This window comes from Colius striatus, chromosome 1 (genome assembly GCF_028858725.1).
Source record: "Colius striatus isolate bColStr4 chromosome 1, bColStr4.1.hap1, whole genome shotgun sequence".
Taxonomy (NCBI): domain Eukaryota; kingdom Metazoa; phylum Chordata; class Aves; order Coliiformes; family Coliidae; genus Colius; species Colius striatus.
Genome location: NC_084759.1, coordinates 151,989,315 through 152,011,368, shown reverse-complemented (window position 1 = coordinate 152,011,368; position 22,054 = coordinate 151,989,315). Strand labels below are relative to the sequence as shown.

The 22,054-nt window shown below is 53.2% G+C and overlaps 2 protein-coding genes across 3 annotated transcripts; both read left to right on the top strand.

Annotated features, from left to right (window-relative positions):
• Positions 1-127: 127 nt before the first annotated feature.
• Positions 128-9,121, top strand: FOXRED2 (FAD dependent oxidoreductase domain containing 2). Its single transcript, XM_061988928.1, has 9 exons — positions 128-298; positions 766-1,315; positions 3,006-3,257; positions 3,659-3,928; positions 4,548-4,714; positions 5,368-5,533; positions 6,042-6,283; positions 7,117-7,287; positions 8,075-9,121. Exons 2-9 carry the CDS (start codon positions 792-794, stop codon positions 8,338-8,340), a joined length of 2,058 nt encoding a protein of 685 aa, XP_061844912.1. The 5' UTR covers positions 128-298; positions 766-791; the 3' UTR covers positions 8,341-9,121.
• Positions 9,122-12,108: 2,987 nt separating this feature from the next.
• TXN2 (thioredoxin 2) lies at positions 12,109-20,901 on the top strand. Of its 2 annotated transcripts, none has more exons than XM_061988927.1 (4): positions 12,109-12,159; positions 12,858-13,075; positions 14,672-14,795; positions 20,145-20,901. In XM_061988927.1, the coding sequence occupies exons 2-4, from the start codon at positions 12,858-12,860 to the stop codon at positions 20,259-20,261; spliced, it is 459 nt and encodes a 152-aa protein (XP_061844911.1). In that variant the 5' UTR covers positions 12,109-12,159; the 3' UTR covers positions 20,262-20,901. The 2 variants fall into 2 exon arrangements, with proteins under 2 accessions (XP_061844911.1, XP_061844910.1); XM_061988926.1 differs by lacking the exon at positions 12,109-12,159 and adding an exon at positions 12,173-12,320.
• Positions 20,902-22,054: the final 1,153 nt, after the last annotated feature.

Genomic DNA, 22,054 nt, shown 5'->3' with positions numbered 1-22,054 from the left:
CGCGCCTTTTCCCGCCACGGTGCCTTTAAGCGCTCCTCCCCGCGCGCCAGGGACACGTGGTACGCGCGCGCGGCGGCGCCGTGGTGCCGGCGGCGGGAAGCGGCGGCGGCGTCACGTGACCCGGCACGGGCTGCGAGCATCTGCGCGGGGAGCGCGCGCCCCTCAACCCGCTCCCGCTCAGCCCTCGGCGGGAGCGCGCGCGGCCGCGCCGCCCGGTACTTCCCTCCCCTCCCCTCCTCTCCGGGCGCGGCGCGGCGCGGCGCGGGAGGAGGCCACCGGCGTGAGCTCGATGGTGCAGGTGCGGCCGGTGGCGGGAGCGGGTCCGTCCGTCTCGCGGCGGCCCCGCACGCGTGATGCGGGAAGCGGGGGAGGGAGACGGTCGGACACACGACTGCTCCCTATTGGCGGGGCAGTGAGGGCAGCGCGGGGCACCCCATCTCCCATGGGCTGATGGGTTTGCACCTCCCTTTCCCATTGGCTTTGAGGCACGGGGGCACGGTGCGGGGCTTGTGATCATCTGGCTTCACACCTGCTGGCCCCGTGCTGTCTGCTATTGGCTGGGGCAGGGAGCCTTGTGTGCCCACTGGCCGTTAGACCTGCGAGCCCTTTCGCTAATGGCCCCGCCCCAACACCCCCATCCCAGCATGTGGGGTTGTCATGGTGGCTGGGCCTGGCCCTAGGCAGCCTGAGGGTCTTTCGTGGGGAGGTCACCGCTCCCCGGAGCCGCTTCCACCGGGTGACACCTCTTTGTCATCCCCTCTGCAGGGGCAGCTGTCCCTGCCGGCCCTGCCATGGCCCCGGTGCTCTGCGGGATGCTCCTGGAGCTGCTCCTGTACGCCAGCAGCCTGTGTGCAGCGAGCGGCACCCCTTTCCTCTACCACGACTACTGTGTCATCGGGGCTGGCCCCTCAGGCCTGCAGGCGGCCTATTTCCTCCAGCAAGCTGGCCGCGACTACGTTGTCTTCGAGCGGAGCCACGCTCCCGGCAGCTTCTTCGCACTGTACCCTCGCCACCGCAAGCTCATCAGCATCAACAAGCGCTACACGGGCAAGTCCAACAGCGAGTTCAACCTCCGCCACGACTGGAACTCGCTGCTCAGCCACGACCGCCGGCTGCTCTTCCGACGCTACTCCCACGACTTCTTCCCCAATGCCGACACAATGGTGCGTTACCTGGAGGACTTTGCTTCCCTGCTGAAGCTGCGGGTTCAGTACAACACGGCCATCATCCACGTGACTCTGGAGAGGGATGAGCAGGCCTGGAACGGACACTACTTCCTCCTGACTGACCAGGACAGGCAGAACTACAAGTGCAGGTAAGGAGTGAACCTGGGGCTAGCTGCACTGCTCTCCACAGGCATCTTCACAGTCCCCAGATTGCAGAATAAATTGGATTGGAAGAGACTTGTAATTTCGGCCAAGACCCCTGTGCAAAGCACGGCCAGCAATAATGGGTTGCTCAGAGTTTTGGCCTTTTGAGGCATGAGTATCTCCAAGGGGGGAGATTCCACAGTCTCTTAGAGCCTTAACCGCCATCACAGGTGAAAAACACTTTGTAATGACTGGCGGGGTGGGTGGCTGGAGTAGCTAACTGCTCCTGGTAAGACATTGCCTTTTGCAAGCCATGTTATTCCTCGGACAGCTGAGGAGCTGGCAGTGGAAACACAAATTGGCTGCAGTTTCCAGTCACTGCAGGTTCCATCCTTGACAGACAAGCTAGAAATTGCTTTTCTTTTATCGCTAGGTAATTGCTCTTTGCGAAAAAAACTCCATCGTACTTGTTGTAGCCACTGCTGCCTTTATTACAAACTCAGTGGGTTGGTGTGATGACACCTCACTTACGTTATCCTACAGGTGCTTAGAAGCATGCTCCAGTCAACTAAAGCCCTGAGCTAGCACAGAGCTGGCAGGGGAGTACCAGAGAAAAGTGGGGCTGTGGCAGTAGAGGGAGACAACTGTGAGAAATAACCTTCAAAGCTGCTGACCTCTGAATTCTCCTTCCCCTTGTCATACTCCTGCATGTGTGAACTACTTTCCTAAAAACCCAGAAGTCACTCGTGTGAACATACGGAGTGTATTTCTCACTTCTCCCTGAGAACCTCAGCTCTACAACAGCAGGTCGTGCTGGCTGTCACTCGGAGGTGTGCTGGCTGGCAAGCTTGGAGGGGCAGAAGGCAATCCCAGACACCCACTCACCAGAAGCGAGTTGCTCTTGGGAGCTCCCTGAGCAAGGCTGGGACAGCAGGCAGTGCCACCAGCCTCAGCTGCCTGCTGGTCTTGTCGAAGTCATTAAAGATTTCCCTAAGATTGAAGTAAAAGTTCTTAGGGAGACGTATAAAAAGATTACTGTAATTAATTTTTGTGTTAACAATTACTGATGTTGCCAACATGTTTTTATTACTAGGAGTTAAAAATACCAAAACCGTTTTCTATCCCTCTTAAAAACTACTTTCTGTTTTGCTAAGGCAATTTTAGATCAAAGCAATTTTTATGCATCATATAATCAACTTGTAAACTTCAGTATTTTATATATTGTCAGTGAGTACATATGAGCAGTACTTGCACATTCATGAACAACGGAGGGAGACATAAATGTACAGCACTCACACTGACTTTTGCTACATATAACAATGTTGGCCTGAGGATAGGGAAGAGAGGAGCAGGTATTAGAACTGTAGAATGGTAGGGGTTGGAAGGGACCTCTAGAGATCATCCAGTCCCCTGATAAAGCAGTTTCCCCTCGATCAGATCACACAGGAACACATCCAGGTGGGTTTGGAAACCTCCAGAGCATGAGGCTCCACACCCTCCCTGGGCAGCCTGTGCCAGGTGAAGCTGGGGAGAAGTTTATTTTGAAACTGTGACCTGTGCAACTGATCTTGTGTGGCTGCAGGGGGCACATCACAGCCCTCTTCCACAGCAGGAGTAGGAAGGAGGGATAAGACAGAGCAATGGCCCCATTTCTGTATTTCCTGCCTTCCCTTAGTGCCATCCCTCTTTTTGCAGCTTGCTCTTGGTCGCCACTGGGACCTGGGTCCCCAACGTGGTAAATTTTCCTGGCTCGGAGTATGTTGAGGGTTACGAGACTGTGTCCATCAACCCGGAGGATTTTGCTGGCCAAACAGTGTTGATCTTGGGCAGAGGGAACTCGGCCTTCGAGACAGCAGAGAACATTCTGGGCGTCACGAATTTCATCCACATGGTGAGCCGGTCCCGCGTGCGCCTCTCATGGGCCACTCACTACGTCGGAGATCTGAGGTACGAAACCACTCCTCTTCCTAACACAGATGGAGGAGTACAAACAAGGAGAATCACGTCTTGCCTGTGCAACGAGCAAGGCATGCTGCGGTCCTGGAGGCCGCAGAGGAAGCGTGGGGCTCTCAGTCTTTAAGTCTTTAGTCTAAAGCAGGCCGGATTGTGGCTGCTGAACACAGGAGCCTGATGAGAGGTCTTTGGGGTCTGTGTGAAATAGGAAAATGTCCCCTTGGGAACTGAGTTTTTAAAAAATGCCGTCTCCCAAGCTTCTCTCTTGCTTGCTATCACAGAGGAGAGCTGAGAGGCTGACTACATCCTGCAAGGACAGCAAGAGACGGAATCATAGATCCCACCTCTCCCCCCTTTCTTGTAGCCCTTCTCACATTCTCGTGGTTTTGTCCCAGAGCAATTAACAACGGCCTGCTGGATACCTACCAGCTGAAATCTCTGGACGGGCTCCTGGAGGGCGATCTGGAAGACCTGGCTATCATCAAGGACAAGAAGGGGAAGCTGCACATCACGCTGCGGTTCTACCTGGAGGACAGAAACACCAGCGCAGGCATTGACTCCGTCACCCTCCCGCAGGACGAGCTGGACAACTTTGCCACCCGTGCACCTTACGACCGTGTCATCCGCTGCCTGGGCTGGAAGTTTGACTTCTCCATCTACAACAGGTGAGGGACAGCCAGGATCTCCAGGGAAGTAGGTATTTAGAGTGAAGGGCTTGAGTATGGAGGAAAGGGAAGGGCAGATCCTCTCCTGGCAGCATTGCCTGGACCTCTACGTGCTCTGAGTTACCTTGTGCTGCACAGTCCTTTGTTTACACTGCAGCTCCGGCCGTGTCCTGGGCTCTAGGGCTGAGCAAATGGCATTGTTGGGACCTGGGTGACACAGGAAAGCTTTTAGAACTTAACATCCTGACCTGCCAATTCACATGGAGAAGGTAGCAATGTTCTGTGTTTTGAAGTGTTTTTGGAATGAGGATAGTACAGGTTATAGATCTCTACAGAAAGGTTTTGTCTGCTTTTTTTTCCCTGAGGATACAACGTTCACTCCAGCTTGGTTTGCCTCCTTGAAAATTTTACTGCTGACTTCACTGTCTTTAAAAATCCACTGTAAGTGTCTCAGGCTGGAATTCGATCTTGTCCAGATGAGCACCCTTATCTTCTGGAAGATCCTCACTGTAGTAGTAAATCCCACTGAGTGCAGCAGGGGCGTGAAGGGGTGTCCTGCAACAGCTGTAATGTCATGTGTGCCTTGTCAGAAAGCCTGCTTTTCTCTTTTGCATGCCAGATCCCTTAAAATGATGCCAGGAAAAGGGAATATAAAGAAGTATCCTCAGATCAAACCCAACTATGAGTCCAGAAGCACTCCGGGGCTCTTTGTTCTCGGCACTGCTAGCCATTCTGTTGACTTCAGGAAATCTGCTGGGGGCTTTATCCATGGATTTCGGTACACAAGTGAGTGCTGGGGTGTACAGAAAGGGCAGAGGTGGGAATTGTTCCTCCATTTGAAGGAATAATTCATAGCTTGCTACTGGTGCATCCTTAGCCTTGTGTTGGTAGTAAAGAACGACAAAACATAGCCAAGCTGCAGCTGCATTATCTGAAGTGGAGGAGAAGTGACTTGGGGTCATAGCTGAAGTTTTAGTTGTCTGTCTTTGTTTTGTCTGGTGCCCTTCTTGACCGTTGTCTCTTATTTATGTAACACAACAGATTTCTTCCTGCCAGATGCTCTGCCTGGTGACAGGCTGTGGGTGAGAGGTCCGTGCTGTGGAGTTAAAACCCAGCATCTCTGGGCAGTGGAGAGAATTTCCATCTTGATCCATGTGTGCCCATGCTTCTCATTAAAGGGCTGCTCAGAAGGAATGAAATGTCCCCAAGGACCCCCAACCCCATCACCAACTCCTCAGCATCACATCAGCATTCAGAGGGCATCCCCATTACAGTTACCAGTGGCTCGGGGTGGGAGATCCTGGGCAGAGATGAGCTGTAAAGCCTATTTATTGTGTCCTTGCCAGTACCAGCACATGCTGCAGCAGAGCAGTCAGATTTCTTAAATGCATAAGCTTGGGTTTTTAGATAAGCTGTCTTTGTTTCTGTGAATGTCTTAGCTCGTGCAGTCCACCGCCTACTGGAAAACCGTCACCATGGTGTCCCCTGGCCATCCACAGTCTACCCTATTACACAGCTGACCAATTCCATCATCAAGCGGGTGAACGAGGCCTCGGGCCTCTACCAGATGTTCAGTGTCCTGGCTGACATCATACTGCTGAGAGAGTGAGTGAGTAATTATTCCCAGCACCACGCTCCTTTTGTTTCATCCCTCTTTCTTTACCGTTGCTTCCCCTGGTGCCACCTCACAAATTGCTCCGTTGCTGCCCAAGGACATGACTGTCACGGACGCAGCCACCTCTAAACCTGTACCACGCTGAAACTGGTGCCAGCCTGCCCAATCCTGACAATTACTTCTCTCTTTTAAATGGCCCAAATGGTCCAGGCCTTTGAGGTGCATAACCCTTTTACTGTCCCCAGGGAAAAGCTTTCCTTGAGCAGTGTTAGTGTAGAGGTGAATCTCATCATCCAGGAAAGTAATGGAGTCTACAAGACTCCATAATAGCTACAGCCTTCATAAACTCTTCAGCAAGTCCAGCTCACATCTCTAATGACAAAAAATAATTACTATCTGATAGTTCTTTGGCCTTAGCCTTGACCAGCTGAGGAGGTGTTGGATCCCAGCTGGCTTTTCTCTGGTGGAAAACCTGATGGTTGTGGTTGCAATTCACAGAAACGCCACAGCATTTGAATACCTGGAAGAGTACCCGGTTGGAATCCTGGCAGAGCTAGAAACACAGACAGGGAGAAAGGCTCCCAATGGGCTGTTTGTCATCATGATGGAGTACGGCAGGAACTTTTCTGGGGCTGACAAGGATGTCTTCTACTACAACCGAGCCGTGGGAGAGGCACAGCATGCCTGGCAGTCCAACTTTCTGCACCCTGTTATTTATTACTACAAACACCTCCCAACAGGTAAGCTTTCCCCACCTCTCCCTGCTAATTACCTGATAATGAGCACAATGGAGAGGGATGAAGATACTTTAGAGCCCAAGAGGCAGGAGGACCTGAAGGCTCCGCATACCCTTCTTCTTCACTTCCTTCATGTCCATCCTCTGGGGCACCTGCCACAGCTGTGCGAGCTGAAAAGAAAATGCTGGGAGTTGGCAAGAGGTTTCCATTGCTCAAACTGATGCTGGGTAGGGGAAGGGAGGTTCCAAGCATGCTGGAAATTTCCCCATTCCTAAAAAGAGGAACGTTCCTTCCCTTTGGCTGGCACCTTGCATGGATTCTGCAAATAAGGCTGGGGCTGTTGAGTGTTACCACCAAAAGACAGCTGCTCTCTGTGGCCAGCCCAGGTCTGGGAGGTCACACAGCGATAGAGGCAGCCAAAGGCAAGGATTTGCAGATGAGTGTTATATCCAGCAAACTAACACATTCAGAATAGATTTCCTTGGGAAATGAGTGTGCTGAATCTTCATCTCCAGAAACCTCGGGTCAGGGTCCGGCCTGCCTTGCACAGAAAGAAGCGTGGTGGGTGACAGCATCAGCTCAGCCTGTGTGGCAGTCCCTGCCTGGGAGAAGAGGAATGAAATGACAGGAAGTAGTGCAGGCAGGGACAAGGGGCAGCTATGCAGTGGCAGGGCTGTTGAGGACAGAGCTAGCAGAGGGGATTGCAAATGAAAGTAAAGTAGGGATTAGAAGGTCAGGACCAATGCTGAAACAGCTGCCAGAGCCGCTTTCCGCTCCCCAGCCTCTTTTTAATGCCATTTTGATGGCGAGACATTCCCTTAACGTTCTGTTGGCAGAGCGTGAGATGAAGCTTCGCCCCCCTGACTGGGCCCTCCCCCGGCCAGCTGCCGTCCACCACATTGTGGAGGATTTCCTGACAGACTGGACGGCCCCCAACGCCCACGTCCTGCCGCTGCGGCGCTTCCTGGAGAACTGCCTCAGCACTGACCTGCGACGCTTCTTTGCAGGTAAATGGAGCAGAGAGTCCAGGTGAAAAGGAGAAGGAGGGATGTGAGGGAGAAGCCATCAGGAGCCATCTCTTTTGCAAACAGTCAGGATCTCCCTGTGGGGAGCTGGTGGTCTCACCCTCAGTCACACCTCTTTGATGCGTCCCCCAGAGGGTGAAAAGTGATGGCGCTCTTGGTGTGCTCCCAAATAGCTTTTGCTCTTGCTCACCAGCAGAAAGAGGCTGCCCCAGGCACACACAGTTTTAGGGAAAGGTGTGTGAGGTTGGGTTCAGTCCCTTTCCTAGCTGCAGCTTTCATTCCTCCTCTGTTATCTAAATGATCCTTTGTGCCATCGGGCACCAGATCTCTTCTCATGTACTAGCAATGGGATTGTTTTCCTGTGGGAAATGGGAGTGCTGGGACATGAGAGCTGGAGGGAAAGCCTCTGCTTCCTCCCTTCCTGCTCTGAAGACTGGTTCAGGAAGCTCCCTCAGGAACCCCATGTGCTACAGAGAGGGAAGCAATCCTGTGGTATGGAGAGGATGCTAGAAGGCTGCAAGCTCAAATCCAGCTCCTTTCCCTCTCAGAGTGCAGGGTGGGATCTCCAGTCTGCGTCTGTCTCCTGGACTCTGCAGAATTTAGTTGACTACTCTGCTGTCACCTAGGGCAGAGTGCTGGGTGGGAACCTGTAGTCATCTTCCCTTATCCTCTGTTCCTTTTGTTTTGAATGAAACCCCAAGAGTTTCTGGGGATTTTTCTCCACAGGGTCTCTCTTCTGAGTCTTAATTTCTGACCCTTTTCCCCGCAGAGTCCTGTTTCCTCTTTGCCTTCACCCGTCAGAAGCTGCCTCCCTTCTGCCAGCAGGGCTATGTGAGGATGCAGGGGCTGCTGGGGACACAGGGGCTCCGGCGCCGTGCCACAGAAGCTGGCCTCATGGAAGATTACACTCTCACAGACTTTTTGGGAGACAGGCACCCCAGCAGCCACGAAGGGCCTCAAGAGCAGCTGCTGAGAGATCCCATGGTACCGGTTCCTCCACTGCAGCATCTTGTGAATGCCAAGGATGAGCTTTAACCTTTCTCGCTCCATGCTGAAACCCACAGGTGCTATTGTGACAATGCTGTAACAAGAGATCCACAGCAGGACCCTGCCCTTTCCATTGCACCTTTGCCATCCCCATGCCTTCCACTCATCATGAGTTTGCCAAAGACCTGCTCGGATCTTGTTGTTACAAAGAGGACCAACGTGCTATGAAGGAGAAGCCAGGGGCCAAAATCCAGCGGTGCTGAGGCTCAAACGTTGCTCTTGCAGAGCTCGGAGATGCCCGAAGATGGTGTTTGTGTTTTATCTCGCAGACCGGTAGCTGCAGCGGCCTCCAGGGGTCACAGAAGAGAGTGCAGGAACATCAGAGTGACTCAAAATGTCTGGTCCCTCTTGGAAGGGGACCTGCTCGCCCACAGCGGCAGCCGGGTGCCGGCTCTGTCGTCACGTAGACCTAAAGAACTATTTGTGTGCAGAATCTCGACGCGGTACTACTTCCAATCACACTTCTCTGTATTTTTTCTGCATTTGAGTTAGGGCAGTTGTGTAGCTTGAGTAGGTTTTTCGTTACTGGATCATTTGTAATTTCATGGAGATCACTACAAGGGACCCTTCCTCTCCCCCTCCAAAGGATGAGTTGCCTGGAGTACCTGGGACACAGAGACTAACGCTGGGTTCAGCTCCACTGGCCTCACATTTTCCTTCTCCTGCACCAGGCAGCCTGAAAGGTTAGCCCCTGTCTTTTATAAAGCATGACTAGTGTTTCTCCTATTTGCACTTGATGTTCCATCAAGAAAGTTTTGGGTGGACCTTGTTGTTAAAATGTTTGTTCTCTGTTTTATTCCCCTCTGGGCACCATGAGATCTTCCCAGCAGTGCCAGGCAGGCTGCCTGTACTTCACTGCTCCTTCTCTCAGTGTGGTGGTTTCACCCCAGACAGCAGCCAAGCCAGCAGCTGCTGGCTCATTCCTCTCCCATGGGGTGGGCGAGAGAATCAGAAGAGTAAAAGTGAGAAAAGTCATGGGTTGAAATGAAGACGGTCCGATAAAGACAGTAAAGCACAAGCCATGTGTGCAAGCAAAGCAAAGCAAGGAATGTATTCCCTGCTTCCCATGGGCAGGCAAGTGCTCAGACACCTCCAGGAAGGCAGGGCTCCATCACACGTAGTGGTGACTTGGGAAAACAAACACCATCACTCCAAATATCCCCTGTTTCCTCCTTCTTCTTCCCCCAGCTTTATATGCTGAGCACGACGCCACATGGTCTGGGATATCCCTCTGGTCAGTTGGGGTCAGCCATCCCAGCTGTATCCCCTCACAGCTTCTTGTGCACCCTCAGCCCACTCGTGGGTGGGGTGAGAGGCAGAAAAGGTCTTGATTTTGTGCAAGTGCTGCTCAGCAGTAACCAAATCATCCCAGTGCTATCAACGTTATTCTCATCCTAAATCCCAAACACAGCCCTACACCAGCTCTTAGGAAGACAGTTAATTTGATCCCAGCTGAAACCAGGACACTCAGCTGTGTAGGTCAACAGCTGGCTGAACATGAGCGAGCAGCGTACCCAAGGCCAGTGGCATCCTGGCTTGTGCCAAAAATAGTGTGGCCAGCAGGGAAGTGATTTTCCCCCTGTACTGGACACTAGCGAGGCCACATCTCAAGTACTGTGTTCAGTTTTGGGCCGCTCACTACAACAAAGACACAGAGCTGCTGAAGCATGTCCAGAGATGGGCAACAAAGGTAGTGAAGAGTCTAGATAACAAATCTGATGAGGAGCAGCTGGGGGTGTTTAGCCTGGAGAAGGGGAGGTCTTATGTGTTGGGTTTGTGTGGAACTATTTTTTGGTAATCGGAGAGGGGCTGCAGTAGTGGCTCCTGGAAGAAGTTGCTTGAAACTTTTTCCAGCTCTAAGTCAGACCCACTTCTGGGGCTGAGCCAGTTGGGCACCTCTGTGATCACTTTAGGAAGGCAGAAGAGTATGGTTTTTTTTTTTTTTCTGTGAGGTGGTGGAAGGAGTTGAATAAGAGGGAAATGATCATGCAGCCCCTAAGGTTGGTAAGGGAAAAGAGATGTGCTGGAGCAGAGACCCTCCTGCATCCCATGGTGAAATAGCTCTCTACAACTACCTGAAAGGAGGTTGTAGCGAGGTAGGGGTCAGTCTCTTCTCCCAATTAACAAGTCCTAGGATAAGAGGAGATAGCCTCAAGTTGCACCAGGGGAGGTTTAAATTAAAAATTAGGAAAATCTGTTAACCAAAAGTGAAGTGGTTGAGCCACCCACCATCCCTGGAGATACTCAAAACATGTGTAGATGTGCTGAGGGACATGGTTTAGTGGTGGATGTGGCAGTGCTGGGTTAATAGTTGGACTTTAAGACCTTAGAGGTGTTTTCCAAGCAGAACAATTTTTGTCATCTTTCATCTCCCTGTGGGCTCCTTCCACAGCCCTGGCACTGCAGAGCAAGAGCAGTTTTAGGCTTGCCCTTACAATGTCCCTATGATTCCTAGGAAGCAGAGGCAGGGTGAGAAGGAGCAGGCTTATTCCCCCCACACACAATTTCCAGCCCCTCAGCATCCAGAAATACACCCCTCTGCACTTGTGCTTCCCCATACCCCAGCCTAGGGTGGGGGGCTGCGCCTCCAAATACCTAAAAGTCCCCCAGTCCTCCTCCCAATTCACCCTTAAATTCCCAAAGGAGACACACAGACTGTGCCTTCACAGTATATGTGCTGCCTTAAGCTGTGATTCTGTAAAAGTCAGCCCAGGAAAACTCTCTGGCACTCAAGTTTTGGAGCTTTAGAAGGCAGCCATTGTTTGTTGTGGTGCAGGATGCACATGGGACAGTTCCTCCTGTTGTACATCCCACATGTGGCATCAGGCAACGTTTCTCTTACCCTGTGACATACACATGCATCTGTTTTCTCAGAATGTGTGTGTCTAATCCTTATTTTCTCAGAAATTATTTACATAGGATCCATCCCTCTTGGACATGTGCTCTTAACCACAGAGAGCGTTTCTGGGGGTCTTCAGGACCCTCTGATGGTTGTTGTCTTGATGTTCCCTCAGCCCAGAGTCTGTGCATTATCACTTAAACAACTCGTTTCTTCTTTCTCACAGTCAGTGGTCCTTGACCACAAAGTTCTGGTATCTTAGTTTGTGTCTTAGTCTGCATCTACATCTACATCTGTATCTACATCTACATCTACAGCTACATCTACAGCTACATCTACAGCTACATCTACATCTACATCCTGGATGTCTCAGGGTAGCTGACATCTGTATCATGGATGTCTCCAGATAGCCGAAGCTGAAGCAAGAACAAGTTAAGCCCGTGAAGTTATGGCAAGAACTACACTCTCCACTTTAAGCCCATCCGCATCAGCTGCGATTCCCTTTGAGAAACTGACAATCCCACCACAGCAGCGCCCGCTGACCCTTCCCGAGGCCCCGTGCCCCTCTCCCCGGACCGGGCCTGGCGCCTCCCCCCGCCCCGTTGTGTGGGAGGGCGCCACTGGCCGCCGCGCGCCGCGGGGCTCTCTGCGCTGCACACGGGCCGGGGCCGCGCACGTGCCGGAGCCGTGGCACGCCCCGCGCCCCGCTCCTCACGCCCATTGGAGGGCGCCGCCGCCAATCAGCAGCCGGGATTGGGCTCGCCTGATGCAGCCCGCGGGCCCTTTACGGGGCGGGGCTAGAGCGGAAGGACGGCGACGGCGGCCAATCACCGAGAGGGGGCGCCTAGGGCGGGGGCCAATCGGTTGGGAGGGGAGGGCGGCCGGTCCGCCAACCGCGGCTCTCCTGCGGCGGGCGGGGCAGTGACCGGAAGTGCGGTTGGGCACGGGTCACCTCCGGGCCCGGGAAGGTGCGGGTGGGGGCCGCGGCCGCGGCGCGGGGAGGAGGGGCGGGACCCTGACCGTGACCCCGACCGCGGCTCCAGGGCCGTGCAGGAGTGTCCCAGCTCGGGCGGCTCCCGCTCTGGGGCTGAAAGATGGGGATCGGGCCGCCGTGGCCGAGGAGGGGGAGGTGACCGCCCTCCGGGGCCGGCGGAGTAGTGGAGCCTCTTGTGGCCTGGGGGGGAGAAGTGTCCTTCACGAGGGGGTTGGGGGCTGAGGAGGGACCCCTGTGGCTAGGGAGACTTTGTCCTGTGGGGCCGCAGGAGACGTGCCCCAGGGTGTGCAGGGGTTGGGGATGTCGTGGCTGGGGACTGCGCTGTGGGGGGATAGGAGAGGCCGGGGTGAGGGGGGCTCTGCTCTAGGGGTGGGGGAAACGGGCACCATGTTCCTGGGGCCCTGCCCATGGAAATGGGGAGGGAGTTGGGGGCTGTAGCTGGGGCTCCGTGGCAGGTGAGCCCCAGGGCTGTGGGGCTGGAAATGCAGTGCAAGGTTCGGGCACAGGGGCAGGAAGCACTCCCACGTGATGTTTCTGTCTAGGGCAGTTGCTGGCTTGGGGGCTGCCTTGCCAGGCTGCCCTGCTCTCCAGGTGTGCAGGGGCCCTGCTGCAGTGAGACCCAACTGTGGGGTGCACCCGCATACACACAGACACACACTCCTCTCCCCACAGATGGCCCAGAGGCTGGCGCTCCGGCGGCTGCTGTCACTCCCCACCAGGACGCTGTGCCCCCAGGGCCCCCTGGCACCATGTGGCCCCACAGCCGCCCATGGCAGGGCCTTTGGCACCTCAGCACGCTGCAGGAGCACCTTCAACGTGCAGGACGGCAGTGACTTCCAGGACCGGGTGGTGAACAACCCCAAGCCCATTGTGGTGGACTTCCACGCACAGTAAGTTCCACCACCCCTGTAGCTCTCGCTCCCCCCTCTGCCACCCCACGGGCAGGTGTGTGCCAGCTGCTTTGCCAATGTGGTGGCACCCTGGGCACACCAGAGATGTGAGTACATCCGAGGGCTTCCTAAGCTGTGGAGCTGCTGCCTGCCCTGACAGGTCCCTGCTGCTCAAAGGTGCTCCTGCCCTCACGGCACAGCGTGTAGAGGTTTCACTCACCCGGTTGCAGCGCCAGAGGTGTAGCCACTCCCTGCAGGAACACAAAGCACAGGGGCCTGGAAAGCCTTCCCCAGGGCGGCATAGCTGCAGGTCCCCGGCGCTTGGGTGTCACCCTGGGCCAAGCATTGCATCATCCTGCAAAAGATACCTCAAGAACAAGCTCTGTTTTCTCCCTTTTCTATCTTTGGGGATTAAATGTCCTCTTAAAAACACAAAGTGAAGCTAACAGCTGTGGCAGAACACTGCACTTGCTGTACCCCCACATCATCATGCTGTGTCTTTCCAGTTTTCTTACATAGACAGTTCTTGAGATGTGGCTTTTGCCAGCAAATGCCTTTACAGAATCACAGAATCATTTTGTCTGGAAAAGACCTTTAAATCATCAAGTCCAACCACTCACCTTACACTGCCAAGCCCACCACGGAATCATGTCCCTCAGCACCTCATCCTTTAGATACCTCCAGGGATGGGGACTCCACCACCTTCCTGGGCAGCCTGAACCAGAGTCTGACAACTCTCTCAGTGGAAAAAGTCCTTCCTAATGTCCAACCTAAACCTCCCCTGGAGCAACTTAAGGTCATGTATTAATGGCAGCCACGTGATGCCAACAGCAGCATTGGTCATCAATAAAAACCTTGTCATCCTCCTGCCAGTACAAATACTCCTAGATGGTATCTGCTGGGTTAACGATGCTGATTATCTTTGTTTTCTCTCAGTCCTGCGGTGCTGTCACATGAGCCTGTTGTGGCTGCTTCTGAGCAAACAGTATGAAACAACCCAAAAATTTCTGTGCTGAACAGACCAAACTGACAAAGCAAAATGAATGTTAAGTGGGATAATCCAGGAGGGAGTGAACAAATAATTGACAAGCCTGAAACCTGATATGAGGGAAGGCTGAGGAGGAACAAAGTTTACCAGAGCTTCAGTTTTAAAAGAAAAGGGCAGATGGAGCTTTAACTCTTGTTTTCCTTGATCTGAATAAGTTTAAAACTGGTGCAGTTAGAGGTAGCAGGGGTTGAGTGTGCAGGCCCTCACAAGGTCTGCTCTTGCTGCAGGTGGTCTCTCTTTAAACAGACCGAAACCCTCTGTGAGCTTTTCAGTGAAAGGGGAGTTTCTCTAAACCCTGTGATGAGGGCAGAAGGGAAGCCTATGGTTGAAATGACATCAGAAGCACCACAAATGCTGAATATTGACCTCTCTGACAGCTCCTTTGTGAAACAAATGTTTTTCCAAGCCGTGGTTCAGGAATCTTGTTTTCCAGGCTGGCTCTCAAATGAACCAGTGATGGTGGTAAAGGCACTGGTGTAGCAGCAAGCCTTCTGCAGCCGTTGCTCCACTTATCTCCTCTAACGTCCCCTCTCCTCTTTCTCCATCAGGTGGTGTGGCCCTTGCAAGATCCTAGGCCCCAGGTTGGAGAAGATGGTGGCCAAGCAGGAGGGAAAGGTGCTGATGGCCAAAGTGGACATTGACGATCACACAGACCTTGCTATTGAGTATGAGGTAGGAGCTGGAAGGGCACAGACTTTCTTTTGCTGATGGTGCAAATAAAGTGTCTGCGCTGGGGAGAGGTGTGCCCACATGGCACACATTGGTGGGAAGGAGAAGCCTGGTGCCTGCAGGTTCCTGATCCCTCAGGTCACGTGTTAGTAGGTGACTACTAAGTAGGTACCTACTTGTTAGTAGGTGGATTTTGCTGCTTGACTTTCCTCCAGCTCTGCTGCTCGTGCTAAACATCCCCACCTCTAATTCTGCAGAAAGATGGCCTCTAAGCCTTGCAGGCAGCTGTCAACATAAGTGCTCGCCTGGCCTGGAGCAGCCTGCAGCAGATGCAGAGATTTACTCTGTATGTGGGGGCTGCTCAGGTGCAGGACAGGAGAGTGAAGTCGTGAGCCTCAGTCTGCTCTTAAACCTGCTTGTTTGTTCAGCCAGCCCATTCCCTCCTGCCATTCCTTGGTCAAGATTTCTTGCTGGGTAATAATGTCCTGTCCTTAAGCTGCAGCACTGTGAGTTTTGTTTGGACAGGTAGAAGCCAGGTCAGAGAACAAACATGAGCAACAGGAGCACGTGTCCTGCTCTAAGAACCATGGACCTTGGTGCTTTTTGGGTCTGTTCCATCGCCTGTGGGGGTGTTGACTGGAGAAGGCCATGGCTTCAATTTACATGATTTATTTCTTTATTTTCCCTGTGTCAGTGATTGGGTCGTTTAAGAAACACAAAAACTCCTCTTGACAACCGTGCTCAGTTCTGCTGTTTTCCTTGTAAGCAACACTCAGCCTACAGAGCCGGGGCATCCTGCTGCTGTGCTTCACAGGGAAGAAAGTGCTTAATTTTCACTCACATATTAGGCAGATGGGGCTGCTCCCCTTCTGCAAATGAAGTGCTGCTCCCAGGGCAGAGTCTACCACAGGAAACTCCTCAAGTAGCCCAGCAAAGTGTGAAACATCTCCCGAGCAAGCTGTCACTCTGTTGAGCCTGGAGAGAGTGCTCTGCATCATCCCCACACCCTGCTGAGCTGGAAGGAGAAGGCAGTGCAAACAGCTTGTTGCCTCCTACTCTTTCCCAAGGAGACCTTTCTGCCTGTGCTGTGGTGGTGTGTCCACCCAGCTGGCGCCTGCAAGCGTGACGTGCAGCTTCCACAGGCTGAGCACAACAGCCTCTGGGGCAGATATACCCCAGGGCAAGGCAGATGGATGGTTGTGGGCTCCTCAACAGGGCTGTGTGTCACAAGCCCAAAGGCTGTGTAGCTTGAGGATGCTGGTGAGAACTTGAAGAGAGTGAGGTGGTTTCGGTTGTGGTTAGTAAGTGTGTAAATCCTAACAGATGCAGACAAGGCTCTGATAAGAACCACTCTAAGAGGAAAAGAATAGAGATTATTAGCTTGACTCTTGTATTGTAGCTGGGATTATAGGAGGATAAATTCAGGTGACTGTAAAACAGCAGAGTGTGTGCAGGTGAAGAAAGATCTTTAAAAAGAGGCTGAAAGTTCCCAAGTCGTGCAGGGTCCATGACAGGCAGCGTGTGCTCTCCCACCGATGGTGAGTGAGCAGCTGTGCAGCCTGCTGTGTACACACACTTGTCTGCAGGGCCCGAGTGCCCTGCAACCCTGCTGGCATAGGTGCAAGCAGGACTGAGGCTGCAGGTGAGGGCCAGCTTTCAGCAATTCATTCTGGAGCCTTATAGACAAACATGACAACGTTTTTGTTCTGCAGGAGGGCCTGGGGATCTTCACTGTAACCTCTCCTCTCAGAATGATGTTTGTATCTGGCCTTAACCATTAGCCCCATGGTTAAAACCCCATCCCTGGGCAATGTCTGTGAGTAGGATAGCTGTAAACAGGTAGAATCATATTGTCAGTGAGTACATATGACTAGTATTTGCACATTCATGAACAAAAGAGGAAGATGTAAATGTACAGCACTTACACTGACTTTTGTTACATGTAACAATGTTCCAGGTAGTCTTTGTTGGCCTGAGGATAGGTGGAGCAGGTATTAGAATCATAGCATGGTAGGGGCTGGAAGGAACCTCTAGAGATCAGCCAGTCCATTACCTTGCTAAAGCAGGTTCCCCTCGATCAGGTCACACAGGAATGTGCCCAGGAGGGTTTGGAAACTTCCAGAGCAGGAGACTCCACACCCTTCCTGGGCAGCCTGAGCCAGGGCTCCCTCACCTGAACACCAAAGGAGTTTTTGTGTTTCAGTGGAACGTTTTGTGTTCCAGCTTATGTCCATTGCCCCTTATCCTGTCACTGGGCACCAAAGTAGTGTCACCCCATCCTCCTAACACCCACCCTTTAGGTACTTAAAAGTATTACTGAGGTCCTCTTTCAGTCTTCTCCAGGCTGAACAGCCCCAGGTCCTGGCAGCTTTTCCTCATAAGGGAGATGTTCCAGTCCCCTGATCATTTTGGTGGCCCTGCACTGGAGTCTCTCCAGCAGTTCCCTGTGTCTCTTGAGCTGGGGATAAAGGAGAAATTTTTGCTTTGATTTTGATAGTTTGGGGCATCCTTTTCAGGGTGGAAGTTTGGGTTGTGTGCTGAACACGTGCTTAGTTTTGCTTCATCTTGTGGGAAGTTGCCAATTCAGGCAATGTGAGCGTGAAGGCTGACAGGAAGACACCAAGTCACAATCAAACAGGGACCAAAGGTAGCGTTTGGGAGAGATCAGGAGAACCCAAGGTGGTATTTGCGAAGGATCAGGAAAGATTTCTTTGTTTTAAAGCCACTCCATTTGGGCTGAGACAGTTTCTGTTTCAGCCGTTTTCAGCATCTATGTCCCCCCCACCCCCAACTCCTCCACTAGCCGCCAGGAAGTCTCCTTCCAACCCTGTTTATTCCCTGCCCACGCACACAGCCCCCGGCTTGTCTCCTAGTTCATTGCACAATGTCCTCCTCTGCAGCCTCCTTGGCCAGAGGGAGGGGAGGGGGAGAGCTCCCCCACCCCACCCCCAGCAGAGCCGCAGAGGCTGGTGCGTTCCTGGTTGGTGCCCAGCCCTCCCGGCGTTTTCGCTGCCCCAGCCTGCTCCCAACCTCAGCCCCGAGGGCAGAAAGAGAGGAGGAATACTTTTGTTTAGTCGGCCATCTCTTAAAATTCCTGAGATTCATCTCTTGCTTTGGCCTGTTGCCTGTGGCCGCTGGGAAGGGGCAGCCCCTTCTCTGGCAGCTGCAGCTGGGCAGCTCAGGAGAGCTGCTGCATACAGAGGTGGTTATTCTTTATCTGAGCCTCAGCCCTGTTGTGTTACACCTCGATCTGAAATCTGAGTGAAATCCTTTCCCCCGTCCCATTGTGTAGCATCCAGGCTTGTATGAAATCCCTAGTTTCAGATGGGAGAACATTTTCCCCCGCACGGGTGCTGCCAGGAGCTGCCTGGAGGTCCACGTTTATTTATCTGTGTGGTCAGTGCTGATCAAAAGCAGCCTGACTTTTTCTCTAGAACTGCTCTTGAGGGAGGAGGAGGGTTTGTTTAGGTTCAGTGCAGATGGGACCTAAAAAACAAAAGAGGGGGAGCAGGAGTGGGAGGAAAAAAAGGCCTAACGTTGCATTCTAGAAACTGCCATGACATTTGCCTCTGGAGCAGCAAGACAAAGTATGTGCTGTGTTAAGGGGCTGCTGTTGTTCAGTGAGCAGGAAGGAAGCTGTAAAGAGTGTGGTGTTTCCTGGGCAGAGGCTGCTTCCCACCCACCTCCACAGGACCAGCCCCAAACTGCCCTCTGCCACCCGTGGGTTTGCTCCCCAGCACAAGAAGGGGGAGAGGTAGAGGGATGGAGGCTGTGTGATGCCTGTGGGCACTGCTCAGCGTGCAGAGCCCTGTACCTCGGTGTCAGCTGCCGCTCTGCAGCGCTCCAGAGTGGTCCATTCTCACCAGCCAGGCCCTAAGGGCCTGATGCTCGCCATTCCTGGGTGGACGTGCTGGGGTTTTGCATGGAGCTGGGGCAGCTCTGCTCATTATTAACCCGCTTTGCAAACCAGAGGGAGGCTCACTGGAGATTTGCCCATCTCAGGGAGGGAGAAGCCAGTGCTGCTACCGCCCTTTCTCTCCCCTAAAGCCAAGAGGGGAGCACATTGGCAGCACCACGGCCCGTGCTGGGCCCGAGCCGTCCGCGTGGGCTCCTGCCCGTCAGTCACTAGGAGGAGCCGAAGATCGCGCCTTGCCGCTCCCAGCGCTGAAGATGAGCCCGCAGGACTGCCCGCGGGGAGCCACGCCAGGCTGGCCGGCTGCAAGGGGAAGCACAGAATGTCCCTTTCATCTCGGGCTGCCGGTGGGAGAAGAGCCAGCTCTCTGGTGGGTTTCCCGAGGAAGGATTTGCAGGTCCCCGCTGGCAGCGGCGCTGGCAGCGCGCACAGGAAGGCCCCGCGGGCTGGCAGGGACGCCCCGGGCAAGATAAGGACAGGATGTGTTTTAGGGGGGAGGCTTTGCAGAGATAAGGGCACCAAAGCTGTGGGGTCAGGAACATGACCAGAGCTCTCTGCTGCCACGGCTCTCCAAGCTCCAGTCGCTCCTTCTCTCCATCGTCTCCCCAGGGTCTCCTCTGTCGCTGGCAAGGCCCTGGGGAGCATTGTCATTTCCACCACCGTCCTCTTGGATAATTCCCAGAAAACTTTGTTCTGGACTGAAAAAATAACAACAACAAAAAAACAGTGCCTGGAGCAGCACAGCTGCCTGCTGGCTGTGGTCAGAGGGACTTGTTCCGTTCCTACCTAATCGTCGGGCATCTGCAGTGGACAGCGCTGGTGTGTGACCAGCTACACCACTGAAAACAGGAGCAGAAAAGGAAAGATGAGTTGGAGGGGGCTGTTGTCACAGTGATAAGATGGAGTGGGAAAGCTGCTTTCCAGTGATGGGGGTGGGGCACACTCTCTTCCAGCTCCAGTCCTGTCTGGAAAAGAACATGGATCCAGTCTGATACCACCCTGACCATAAAATGTCCAAAGGTCAGCACGTCTGAGAGGCATCCCGGTAAAAGCCTGGGTTTATTTGCTTATGATGGGACAGAATGGAAGGAGCAGAGGAATTTGTACTGGAGAGGGAGGGAACAGCTTTGCCTTGTTGTGTTTATATTGGCTTTGGTTTTGTCTTTATAGTTTTGGGTCTCATTACATCTCAAAAAGCTGCTCAGCCTCGGACTCAGCAGCGCAATGTGAGTCGATGCAGAGATGAGGCCACAGGCAGAGAAGGAACACTGAGCTCAGCTGGCCTGTGCTTCAGGAGTGGACGCCTTACCCTTGAGCACTGCATGCTCAGCTCACTCGGAGCCACCACTTCTTCTGTGGAGGTCCATTTGGGGCCCAGGTGCAGCTGGGCTCCCCACAGCCCCTGCTCACCTGTGTCTCCCTGTTTCCCTTGCCCCCAGGTGTCAGCAGTGCCCACTGTGCTGGCCATGAAGAATGGAGACGTCGTGGACAAGTTTGTGGGGTTAAAGGATGAGGATCAGCTGGAGGCATTCCTCAAGAAGCTCATCGGAGCCTGAAGGAAAAGGGTGGCTGAACCTCTGCCTCTGGACACGTCCACGTTGTGCATTCCTTGCCTGGGAGAGTCAAGGAGCATGTGAATTGCCAGCCTTGTACAACCTGGGGGGGTTCTTCTGGTTTAGGGTTTTTAGGAGATGGACAGCTTTGTAGTCCTTCCCTCCCACTCCCCCTTCTCTGGAGCAGCAGTAGCTGTAAAGGGCACTGAGGAGCAGGGCTGCTTTCTCTCAAAATGGGGAATGCAGCTGGAATTAGGAGCCTGTGTTTATCAGCAAACAGCTGACAAGTGGAGCTGCTGCTGCTGCTGAGTTAAGAGGAGGAATGTTTTTCTCTTTGCTTAGCATCTGATAGCCCAGAGCAGAGGGCAGCTGCTCCCTGCAAGATGTACACACATACCTGCCCTGGGTGGGTTTGTTTAAAGCTGAGAACGCCTCTGCCTTGTCTGTGAAACCTGTCTCTTTGTCCCTCTGTCCTCCTGTCACTGGGACAGGTATAACTCTTCCACAAACCCCTGGGCTCCTGTCGTAATTTTGTAAGAGAAAATAGAAGTATTTTATGGAGATCTCCTTTTGTAGGTCTGTAATAAGAGAACTTTATCGGTTGCTGCTCTGTAGCTGGAGAATAAAACCTGGTCCTCAGAAACCCCAGGGAAGTCCCTTGTCTGTCCAGAGAGGTGAGAGGGAGCAGCAGCAGCACAGGGGCTGGTTTCTAATGACGGGCTGGGAGAGTGCATGTTATTACTTGATCCCCACTAAAAGGTGATGTGCTGTAAAGCAAACAAGGGGTTACTTTCACAGGGCTTTCAGTCCTGCTTCTGAGACAGCCTTGGGGTGCTGCTACCTCCCAGGTGTCATAAGAAGGACTCTCCTGCATAGCAGAGGAGCAGCTCATTGCGCACAGGAACCTGGGCTGTGTTTGCTCCACCCACACTCCCCTCTTGTGCTTTTCTCACTCCTCTCCTGCCTGAGGAGCCTGAGAGCCTCCCTCTCCCTCCCAAGAGTGATTAAAGCTGCTCAGGCAGGTGAGCCCTGCCAGTCTTCTGACTTTTAATCACCCTGACCTTTAGAACTAAGGGAGGCAGTTGTGTGCTTGTATGGTGAGCAGCCTTCAGCCTTTCCCATCTCTTCCTCCTCCTCCCCATATACACCTGTTTCCAGTCAGCCTGGCTTCTAAGTGCTCTCAGCCTCCCTGGCTGCTTGTCAGCAGTTCACAGCACCAGGGCTGATGCCTACTGTAATGCTTAATTCCAGTTTGCTTATCTAAGCTGCATGAGAACATTGTAAGTGTTTAATAACCATGTACAAGCTGCTTGCTTGCTTTTTTTTCCCTTTTTCTTTATCCCAGCTTCTGTTTCCTTCAGTCACTCTTAATTTAGCTTTGCTCCATTTCACCTCCCTGGCCTAGGTTGTTACGAGCAGCGAGGCAATTTTCTCCTGCGCCTTTGCAGTTGTGATTTATGACCTTTGAAGGAAAAAGGGAGTAGTAACCCAAGTCCTGCATGTCCTACTGTAACTGCAGTCCCACAGGCATCGCTGGCTCCGTCACCCCTGCGGCTTGGGGAGCAGCAGAAGGTGCTGCTGGTCCCCTGAGATGGGTACCTGCCTGCCTGGGCTGGGCTGATCTCACCCCCAGTGTGCTGCTAGAGGTGATGTCACGTGGACATAATTTAGTGAAGAGCTGCTGGTCAGTTACAATCAGTAAGAATTTTATTGGCCTGTATTTTACTTGGAGGCCACAGCAGCTGTGCTGCTCATGTTTCAGGCCGGGCAGTTTGCCCTGCAGCTTCGGTGTTCCT